General features: G+C 40.8%; 1 protein-coding gene across 3 annotated transcripts; it reads left to right on the forward strand.

The window, feature by feature from the left end:
• Positions 1–1,274: 1,274 nt before the first annotated feature.
• SNRPE (small nuclear ribonucleoprotein polypeptide E) lies at positions 1,275–7,041 on the forward strand. 3 transcript variants are annotated; one of them, XM_061159851.1, is made up of 5 exons: positions 1,275–1,415; positions 2,135–2,161; positions 3,602–3,664; positions 4,611–4,689; positions 6,827–7,041. In XM_061159851.1, the coding sequence occupies exons 1-5, from the start codon at positions 1,362–1,364 to the stop codon at positions 6,880–6,882; spliced, it is 279 nt and encodes a 92-aa protein (XP_061015834.1). In that variant the 5' UTR covers positions 1,275–1,361; the 3' UTR covers positions 6,883–7,041. The 3 variants fall into 3 exon arrangements, with proteins under 3 accessions (XP_061015834.1, XP_061015836.1, XP_061015835.1); XM_061159852.1 differs by having other exon boundaries at positions 1,295–1,397; XM_061159853.1 differs by lacking the exon at positions 2,135–2,161 and having other exon boundaries at positions 1,291–1,397.
• Positions 7,042–11,633: the final 4,592 nt, after the last annotated feature.

The raw sequence follows: 11,633 nt of genomic DNA on the forward strand, positions 1-11,633 counted from the left end.
TACTAAAACTGCTACCAGGGAGAAAAAACGAACTACATTGTGACCTTGAACACATAGCCTTCAGACTGGCTGGGGCCTGAGGATCCTTAATACTGACCCCTGTGACCTCAGCTGGTTACCTCACCACCTAGTGAGAGAATTGTGCATGAGCTGATCATGTAGCCTCAACCTTCTCCCTTACTTTGTCTTTAAAAATCCTCTCCTAAAAGTCAGCCGGGAGCTTGGGTCTTTTGACGGTGAGCTGCCTGTTCCTCTGGCTGTCCTTCACCACAAACCAGTGTCAACAGCTTGGCTTTACTACTCCTCCTTGGAGCAGACCCAAGTTTGGTTTGGTAACAATCTCAGTTAAACAAGTTACGATTCTGCTACTTGCAGCAGTGTGTCTAAGTGGTGTCTAATCTAAGCGGTGTCCCCTTGGACGAGTCCCTTCAACTCTGAGTTTCAATTTCCTCATCTATAAAATGGGTATTCCAATTAAAGGAAATTTCTGCCAGCCCACAGCCCAGGATATAGCCTAACCAAGTCCAACCCCTCCCCTCCAGCTGTGTTACCCAGGAAACGATATGTTGGAAGGTTGAGACCTTAATGTGTACACACGTACACTACTTCTTCACTGGATCTTTAACCCCATGAGGAAGGAACATTTTTATCTCCATTAAGCCAAGATATCTCCATTATCTCCAATAAGCCAAGACAGGGCAAGGGTGAGTAACATTCTTGGTCACACACTATAAGCGTGCAGCATTTGAGCCTAGAAATCAGGTTTTAGGGTTTTCATTCAACATTGATCCTCCACTGACACCTAACAAATAGCTCTCCAAAAAGCTGACGAGAGTTGAATCAGTTACTGGAGTAACCACAGCAGCCGGCTTTCGAAATCGTAAGCCCAAAGTGTCAGCTGCGGGAGCCCTGAGTTTGAGCTTCTTGCAGCCCTACCCTGTCCACCACGACGCGGCTGTCAAGCCTAAATCCCAGGGAAGCAGGCCTTAGAAAAACCACTGAATCACACCATTTCAGAGGAGGTGAGCAGGGGAACGATCCGGCTCGTAAAACCGACTCAAAAGCGAAGTCGCGATGGGCAGCCGCGGCCGCCGCACAACCGAAGCCGCGCTTCCCCTCAAGCCTCCCTCCAGGTGGCGCTGCAGGACCAACCCGCCTTCCGAAAGGGAGTTGCCGGCGTGCGGCCTCCCCGGGAGGCTCTGGAGCACCGAAATAATCGACTCCTGTGGTTAGAGAGGTATTTCCCAGGAACCGCCCACGTCGCCGCCTGAGCACAGCGCACTTCCGCTTCCGGCTCGTTGTTCCGGAAGTTGCTTTCTGAGAGAGAGTGTGGAGTAGTGTGGTGCTTGTGAGTGTCCAGCATGGCGTACCGGGGCCAGGGCCAGAAGGTGCAGAAGGTGATGGTGCAGCCCATCGTATCCTGCTCGATGCGTGAGCAGTAGGAGCTTTGGGCCGGGAAATGAGGGGCGAAGGAGGAGACGGGCTAGGCCCGAGGGAGCGGAGTGCGGCCGCTCATCCCATGAGCCCCTGGGGCGGCCGAGGCTAGGAGAAAGCGCGGGGAGTTGAAGAACCAGTGATAGGCGGGAGGTGGGCTTGGGCAGACCCTGCGCTGGAGAATGCGGCAGTGGTGGGGTGAGCGGGGAAGACGACCTTTATTACATACTGACTGAAAGCGGGTGTTACGGCTTTCCACCTGGAGGGAGACCTCGGCGCGGAAGAAACTCCAGGAAGAGGAGAGTGGGGAGCATTTCCTTTATAATATTTAGTGATGTCCTAATGGGTGTTTGGACTTTGCAGGTGGCTCAGAACCCGTCTGCCGATGAGGGAGACGGGGTTTTGATCCCAGAGTGGGGACGATCCCCTGGAGAAGGAAATTGCAGCCCACCCCAGACTTCTTGCCTGAAAAGTCCCATGGACAAAGGAACCTGGGGGGGCTCCAGTCCATGGGGTCACAAGAGTGGGACAAGACTTAGCGACTGAACAGCAACAGTGGGTACCTAGTTGGGCACTTTTCTTTGCCTAGGCACAGAGTTCGCGTTCAGAAAAATGAGATGCGTGTAGATTTCACGAGTTTCAGGGAGCAGAGTCTATGCTTTGCGTGTTTTGTTTTGTTTTTTCTTAACTCCTCCTGCAGAATCTCATCTTCAGATACTTGCAAAATGTAAGTTGTTGGCTGTTTTGTTATTTTTAAGTTAAAGGTGAATTTATTTGGTTGTTTGTATCATCCTGTATGATCATTGTTTTAGAGTCAAAAAATGAAACTGGAGATTGGGAGGGCATTTGAGGAGAAGGAGTGCCAGGAAAGGTCTAATGTGACAAAATGGTATGTAGCCATGCCATGGGCTTCCCTGGTGGCTCAGACGGGAAAGAATCTTCCTGCAATGCAGGATACCCGGCTTGGATTCCTGGGTTGGGAAGATCCCCTGGAAAAGGGAATGGCAACCCACTCCAGCATCCTTACCTGGAGAATTCCATGGATAGAAGAACCTGGAGAGCTACAGTCAATGGGTCTCAGAGAGTTGGTCATGACTGAGCCCCTAACACAGCCATGCCAATGCCAAGCATGCAAAGAACTGTGCTGTTATTACTTTGCAAGACCAAAATTACTGATTTCGAAAGTAATTACTGGCTGACATGATAGTGGCATTTGGGTATTGGTACTTTCCTTGGGATTATGGCAAGAACATTGGAACCTTTCCATGGCACCTCAGGATGAGATACTGGAAGAAAATTTCAGTCAGCTTTTACTAGGTCATAGGGTGGTGTGTTAAGCACTTTGGGGGGTGGGGACACACTTATCGATAGACACTGGAAAAGGAAGATAGGAGGGATAGGTTCAGAGGATTTAGTGGAAGCCTCCTTTCCTTTGGAGGGATTTTTAGCAACTCAAAATTTGACTTGGCAGAGCAGAGTATTTAAATTATCTCTGAAAGAAAATGTGTTTCCTGTGGTTCTGACAAATTTTAGTATGTGACAACTTAATAGAAAACATTAATTTCAAGTCGTTGTAATTTTTAATCACAGGAATTGAGGGTCTCACTCCTGGTTATTAGGGCTTCCCAGGTGACACTAGTAGTAAAGAACCTGCCGGCCAGTGCAGGAGATGAGAAGAGACTCAGGTTCGATCCCTGGGTCAGGATGATCCCCTGGAGGAGGGCATGGCAACGCACTGCAGTATTCTTGGCTGGAGAATCGTTTGGATAGAGGAGGCAGGCTACAGCCCGTGGGATTGCAAAGACAACTTACGCGCTCCTGGTTATTAGGTGTGAGACGTGGAAAACTGAGAAGCTAGAGAAGACTGTCTTGCAGCTGGAGTTTGCTCTGGTAGATAAGAAAGAAGCCCTTTTTGCTATCTTGTCACAAATTTTCACTCTAAATATATAGAGACTATAAGCAACAGAAATATGATTGAGTCTCAAAAACACAGGAATATCATTAGTTCCAGTGTAACATTTGTTAAGTGAGAATGTTTCTTGGTTAGTGACTTGTCTTGGCTTTTATTTGTCAAAAGTTTTTTAGGAGCCATATTTGTCTGTTTGACCAAAATGGTTGGATTTTGTTTACTTAGTTCTTAACATTTCTGTTATTCTGATTATTTCAGAGATCGCGGATTCAGGTGTGGCTTTATGAGCAAGTGAATATGCGGATAGAAGGCTGTATCATTGTAAGTACCCAGGATATTTTACCTCAGAGCATTTTGTTCAAAGAAAAAATTTCCTAAAAGGTGGCCAACAGAGCAATATACAAAAAAATCAAAGACCCAAACCACGGAAAGTCCTTCAGGACTCACTATCCTTGTCTCATTGTTCTACTTAATAGGGATTAGGTAATTCACAAAAGAGAGAGAAAATTAATTTTATAAAATATTTAAACAACAGTATTAGTCTTTAAAGGAGGGGTCATAAGAAATAAAATGAGGGGGGAGAAAGATGAGAATTCTTGGTTAGTGATACCTGAATAGAACTGGGTGGGGTAGTTAAATAAGATGTCCAGGGTAGCAGAGTAACTTAAATAATGTTTTAAAGAACGAAAATATGGGTGGAAGTGTTATACTGAGTCTGGTATTTCTTTTAGACAGTGTAGTAGATTCCGTCAGTAATCTCCCCTTCCCCTGTTTGTTAGTTGAAAAAACAAGCTTGGTGGTTGGTAGTGATAGTGTCTTTGTGGGAACATGGGAAAAGTTAATTAATATATGTACACACACTGTACTGAGTAGGTTATAAAAGATGGGGAGGATGACTTTTTGGCATAGTTAATGAAGTGTAAAGTCCCAAAGTTCCAGAAGTAATTTGAAGTACATTCCTTCTTTCGTTGTTATTTAAAAAGAGACTTAGGGAATTTCCTAGTGGCATAGTAGTTAGGATTCCAGGCTTTCAGTACTGTGGCCTGGGTTCAATTCCTGGTTGGGGAACTAAGATCCTGCAAGCTGTGTGGGGCACCCCTCCCAAAAAAAAAAAAAAAGAAGAGACTTGAGATGTGGTGTTTCAGCTGGAAGATCAGTGGAGAGATGAATTTCTGAACTTGGCATTTTTATATATTCCTGTATTCATTTAGAACAGTTTGGATATGATTTTACATGAAGATGACAGTCAATTGACTTGTTTTTCTAGGGTTTCGATGAGTATATGAACCTCGTATTAGATGATGCAGAAGAGATTCATTCTAAAACAAAGTCAAGAAAACAACTGGGTAAGAATATAAATGGCCTTAAAGAATTATAGAAATTTTTATTCACTTGCAGAATTGAATGAATGAGTTGCAACTCATTTCATGTTTAAATTTAGTTTGTATTTGAGAAATTATTTGGGAGAGTAGTATATTCTTAAAATCATCTTTTGCCACTTATTGTTTTTGCCACTTATTGTTTATCCCACTCCATTTCTGCTTCTGTTTCTCCAGTCGAGAGCTCTCACCAAGATTACCAAAGACAAATGGTGTTAAATCTAATGGTCCTCATTTTATTGAGCTCTAAACAGCATTTGGCTCTGTGATACTGTAGTCAGCTTTTCCCTTTTCATCACTAGTTGTTCCTTTTTGAGACTTCTATATATTCATTCTTTAGGACCCAGCCATTAAATGTTTGAGTTGCTTAAGTCTTGGTTCTCAGTCCTCCTATCACTCAATATTATTTTCCTTGGTACTCAAGATTGCACTTACAGTTATATTTATATATTGACTTCCAAATGTACATTTGTAGCCCTAGACCTCTCTCAGCCTCTTCAGTATTTCTACTTGGATGTCTCAAAGGCTCCTCAAAATTAGCATATCAGAATCAAACTCAATTCCAATGCCTGACACACTATTTAGAGCTATTTTAGTATTTCCTGCCGTAGTAAATGGGACCAGTACTATTCAGTTTACTAATAAATTTCTCTGCAACTCCAATTTGCTCTGCAGATTCCAGTCATCTTTTTAAAACACTGGCCTGAATTTGTTATCTCTTTGCTTGAAATCCTTTGGTGGCTTCCTGTTGCTCATAGGATAAGAAAATCTTTAATATATCCTTCAAAGTCCTTCATGATCTGGCTTTACCTCCCTCTGCTCATTTTGTATCACTCTCTACTTCATTTTCTGAGGATCATCCACACTTCTTTGAATTCTTGGAATCTGCACATTTGTCTCATCATAAATTTTTTGTGTATGGCGTCCCCTGTGTCTTTGGGACTCAGGTCAAATACCACTTCCTGCTAGGGTTAGGTTTTGTTTTGCTTGGGGTGGGGATGGAGGGAGGGCATGCTGTGCTAAATTTGTAGTAAAACATTCATTATTGGGATTGTTAATGTCTGCCACTGGACCACATGCTCCACTAATGCATGAGTCCTCTTTGTTTTGCTCCCTGATATACTTAGTGCATGCCACATAGTAGAAATTTTAAAATATTTGAATAGTGAAGGCAGTTTCTTAACCCATGTTCTTTAGGATTTGTGGCTTCCTCAAGACTCAAATAATTTCTATTCAAATTCCATTAAGTTGAGGTCTATTTAGGCGTTTTGTCTTTAACTGTTTAATGCCCCCAATTGACAGCTCACTAGTATTTTTAAAAGTGGTAGGTTTCAAGTGCCTTTTTTTTTCCAGTCCCTGAGGATTCTCTTGAGCCTTATCCTAGCTATGTGGAAAGTAGATTCTGAGAGTGGTATAATGTTTTGCTTAGCTTCTTCCTGCCTAGGCTTTTTGAAAGCCTGGATTTTTCAAATATAAACGTGTCTTATCAGGAAATGCAAGCTCACCTTACTGACATTATCTATAAATTATTTGCAAAGTATTGATTGCTCATGGTAATATCAATTCTGTAAAACAGGTTAATATTACTTGTGCCATTGCTGATGGCGCTGATTAACATGTCTCAAACTGTTCTATTGAATACCAGTGTTCCTGAAGATATTTGTAGATGTTTCCCAGGAGGACTGTCCTTTGCTCAAACAGATTTAGACAATGTTAGGTAAAACTTAAACAAGTTTGTATATCACAGGATGAAATCTTTATTAAGAACTCTTAAGAATGCTGCATTTCCTAAAAAACTCATTTCTCAGTTTCTGCAAAATCAGCTTTAGGAAATTTTGGGTTAGTTGACTTGGTCTATAGAAACTGTATTTTTCATAAGATAACATTTCTCTGCCATCATTAGGTTATTGTTGGAAAAGTGCAAATGGTCTGATATGCACAGCCTTTCAACATTGGAAAATGTCACATAATTTCACAGATGAGAAAGCATTTTTAGAATCACTCAAGAACAATTTAAAATTCTGAAGCTAAAAGGTACACAGTTTTCTGAGCGACTATTAATGGCTTCTTCTTTTTTTTTTTTTTTTTTAATTTTGTGTTGCAGGTCGGATCATGCTAAAAGGAGATAACATTACTCTGCTCCAAAGTGTCTCCAACTAGAAGTGATAGATGAAGTGAGAAATTGTTTGACAATACCATTGGGTTTTTTAGGTGTCTTTTGTTAGAGATGTAGTTCTAAAACTTGTATTCATATTGTTCTGCTCACCCTTATGTTATTACCAGATGACAATAAATGCTGTGGGACTGTTTTTATCAAAATATTTACCTTATTTTTTCTATCCAGTTAATGTTTTTACACAATGTCACCGTTAGCTGTTAGTGTTTATTTTAAAGTTTTCTGAGGGATGGCACTTGCCCTGAGCAGTTGTTTTTCACAGAACTGGGATTTGTAGATCCTTAAGGCAAAGAATAGGAATTCTACCTGAGGTGACTTCTGATACTGGGTGGTGCAGCAGGAGAGTGTTCACAAAAGTAAAGATTATGGTGCCAATATATGTTTTCATCATCAGTTCTAATTCTGGAAGCTGGGACACCAGGACTTGTAGCCGCATTATGTTGAGGACATTATAAGGGCTCAGGATCTGCCTAGCACTCTCTCAGAGTTACTCTCTGAGGTCTTCGTGTATTCTTTTATCACTAAGATCAGAATGTGAGGAGTATTTGGATATAGACAAAGAATGAAGGTTTTAATTAAAAAGGAGCTCTGTTAAGAGTTAATCAGAGGGAGACTTTGTGAGACTGGTAATCTGAAAAAGACCCACAGGAAACACTGGTTAACTACTGTTAGGCAGAATAATAGAATGTTAGTTGAAGAAACACCTCTCATACTCTTTATCTCCAAGGATTTTGGTTCCTCCTCCAGTAATTGCTTATTTCCTAATTAAATTATGTCATTAGTTCTCGCTTCTCCCAGTATATCAGGGTTCTGATTAGAATTCTATTAAATGGTTATTGAGCATCGCTATTAGTTGAATACATACAGTGAAACACACTGACAAACATAGCCTCAATACCAGGTACTAAGTATTTTTTAAGCTGAATCTTGAAAGATGAATAAGACCTACCTTAAATTCTGATAATAGGCAGTGTTACTAAGGGTAGCTGAGGAAGAACCAAAAAGTCCAGTTCTTGTTTTCCCAAGTGCCTATGAGGGTGATGTAGAACTTTTCTTTAAACTGAGTAAAAGAATCACTTTGTGAGATAGAGAAGATTTGTAGGTGAGTGTAGAAATCAGTCCAACTTAGAACTTGGCATTTTAGCTGTCCCACTCCATTTAAAGTTGTGCCTTTTTGGTCATATTTTCTAAATAAAGGACTGGTTTAGCTCTTTTAACATATCTTAAGTTGGAAATTCAATTGAACCTGCTGTAGCATGCAAAGAAAACAAGCAGCAGAGGGAGTTGCAGCCCTGAGACTGCTTCAGCCTTTCTGGTGAAAAGCTTTTTGAGAGCAGAGCAAAGACCTCCCTGCAGCTTTCTTGGCACCAAAATAGCTGAGAAGAAGGATAAAAGCTGGAGCAATATAATCCCTAAGAAGACCTGCTGGCTGCTTTTTCTTTTCCCCATGCTGCCTTTCTGACCTGCCCACCCTGTGTAAGCAAAGCTGTTCCTGCTGTGGCTCATTCTGAATGGATCAAGACATGGAAGTGTCTATTTTTGACAGAGCAAATGATGATAGAAATAAAGGTACAGGGAACTCTTAAAATTAAGCTTTGTATTTAGAAATCTCTGCTTGCTTTCCTGCTGTACTGGAACCTGTGGTGTTTGCTTTTTAAGTTGTACTTTTCCACAATCTGTAGATCTTTTCTTCCAACCAGAATTTGTATTATAGGAGGCATTGCTCTCTGCTTCATTAAGGTTATTAGTATGTGCTGCTGGGAATCTGCTCTTGTTGGCAGCTCTTGGTATTTGAGCAGTTATTTTTCTGGAATGGTTGGTTTCTGAAGGGGTCTTCCTAACCACTCAGTAACTCTCATGATGTTGTTGAAGGGAATGATGGGAGGAGAATAGCCTCTCAGACAGTAAGTGCTGATTCGGGCCTGGTGTTCTGTTAGTAGTAAGCAGGTGGAAAGTAGGGTCAAATGGTTGGGAAAACTGGAATTCTGTATATGCAGGCACCAGCTGTTCTTGAGTCACATTTGTCAGTTTCAGGATTTTAGAGTGGGTGTCTAATTTGGACTGAGGCATTACTGGCCGGGAAATACAACAGGCATTTCCTGGGGGAAAGCCTAATAGCACCATCTCCTGTTAATTGGTTGACCCAGGATCTTTTTCCTTATTAATTATTATTAACTATTCCATAATTTATTCTCATTAGAACTAATCATAACCACATAGGAAAAAAACATATCCAGTGAAATTTTTAAAACTTCAAACTACACAGAAAGATATAGACCAGAGAACAAATCCCCATCAATGTTCTCCATAAAAAACCATGGTTAGGAGTTGGATGCCTTCTGAGCTCTTTTTTAATATGTATAGCTTGGTTTCTCATTTTGGTATTTTTACTTTAAAATTTCTTTTAATTAAAAATTTTAATTTTGGTAAAATATATACATATTATATTTGCTATCTTAACCATTTTATTTTTATCTTAACCATTTTAAAGTGTAGGGCTCAGTAATGTTAAGTATATTCACATTGTTACACAGCCAATCCTTGGAACTTTTTTATCTTAGAAAAATCAAACTAGACCCATTAAATAATAACTTATCACCCCTCCCTCCCCTGAGCCCCTGGTGACCATCATTCTTTCTGTTTCTGAGTTTGATTAGGTACCTCATATAAATAGAATGTGTAGAATGTGTCAGGATTTCCTTCCTTTCTAAGGATGTGTGTATGTATACCATATTTTGCTTATACGTTTAACTGTCAGTAGACACCTGGGTTGCTTCCACTTTTTTACTTTTGTAAATTATGCTGCTGTGCATCTTTGAGACTCCACTTTCAGTTCTTTGGAGCATATGCTTACAAATTTTTTTGAGGAACCATCATACTATTTTCCACAGCATCTTCACCATTTTACTTTCTCATAATTAGTGCACAAAGGATTCAATTTCTTCACTTCCTTGGTAAAACAACTCTTTTAATAGAGAAGTCTTTATTGAGTGACTTTATTGGCCAGGCAGGCTACTTAAAGGGGATGAAGCCAGAGGAGTGGTCCCGATGCTGGCCTGGCTGTGTAGGTGATTGTGTGAAGGTCTTGCCCTTGTAGATGCCCACCATGCTGCCCATCTTAGGTGGGATGACCATGTCCTGCAGGTGTGTCTTTACCACCTCAGGCTTCTTGGGTGATGCCTCCTCCTTGGGAGGGACCTGTGGCAGGGAGTGCTGCTTCCTCCCCAGGCCTGGCTCAGCAGTTGCTGGGCCCTGCACAGCTGTACCAGCTCCTTGTAGGGCAAATTGCAAGAGGCCTGCTGCTTCTGCTCCACTTCTGCAACCTCGTAGATTCTTCTTGGAGAGGCAGAACTTGCTTTTGAGAGCAGTCATCCTAGTGGTTGTGAGGTTGTGGCTTTGGTTTTCATTCCATAATAAACTGATGTTGAGTACCTTTTCATGTGTTTATTGGTCATTTGTCTTCTTTGGAGAAATGTCTTAAAGTGCTCTTCCCATTTTTAAATAGGTTATATTTTTGTTGTTAATTTGTACTAGTTCTTTATATATTCTTAAATGATTTGCAAATATTTGCTACCTTTTCACTCTGTTGATTGTCTTTTAATACACAGTTCCAAATTCTGATGCAGTCCAATTTATCTGTTTTTGCTTTTGTTTCTTTTGGGGAGGAGGTTAGGGGCTTGCCACACAGCTTGTGGGCTCTTAGTTCTCTGACCAGATATTGAACACAGGCCCTTGGCAGTGAAAGTGCAAAGTCCTAACCAGTGGACCACCAGGAATTCCCTGTTGCCTTTTTAGTGTCATGGGTATCTTTATTTATGTACACATGCTCTTTGCAGCTTCACTGTTATCAACAAAACTTGTACATAGTTCCATGTTAAACAGCTGTGATGTATTCTAATATATGAGTCTCTCAATTTAAGTAGTCACACCCTATTGATAGGCATTTTAGGCTGTTTCTTATTTTTTGCTGTTAAAAAAAAATTGTAATTGACATTTTTATGCCTGTTTTTGTTCACTTAACATTTCCTGAGATGAATTCTTAGACGTGGAATTGCTAGATCACAGGATATGCACATTTAAAAAAAAAAACTCTGTAGGTACTTTAAATTGCCTTCCAAAGTACTTGTGAGAAAATTGTTTTCCTCATACCAGGCAACCATCAGGCAGCAGCATTAATGAAACACACAGGCTTATTGTGAGGATACTATGAGATAATAATTGCCAACATCCTAAGGATGCCAGAGGAGAAAGATGGAAGAATTTGATCTTTGATGAATTTGTACCACTGAATTAATCAACTCTGAAACTTCCCTGCCACCTCACTTATGTGAGAGAATAAAATTCCTGATTGGGTTTTCTGTTACTTACAGCTAAAGCATTGTAACTGAGAACAGTGTCAGAACAGGGTTACTTGTCTTCAGTACCTCTTAAACTTGGAGGAGGTTAGTAGTTTTACCGATTTGTCAAATGCCATAGTTGAGAAGGTTGGCAAACTTGGACCTATATTAGGGAATACAAACGAAGTGATGTGACCGATTTTATTCAGTAAAACAGTAAACTTCCTTAGTTAAAATAATTTCTGAGAAAAGTGATCTTGGATCATCATGTCTGGAGAAATTACTGTCTCCGGAGTATTAGCAGAGTACCCTGATTCCCAGGGCCATCTGAGTTTGAGATGTTTTGCTTGGCTGAGAAATTGCAGAGAGGAGCAAGGGAGAATTATTAATAACACATA

The sequence above is a fragment of the Dama dama genome, chromosome 14 (assembly GCF_033118175.1).
Source record: "Dama dama isolate Ldn47 chromosome 14, ASM3311817v1, whole genome shotgun sequence".
NCBI lineage: Eukaryota > Metazoa > Chordata > Mammalia > Artiodactyla > Cervidae > Dama > Dama dama.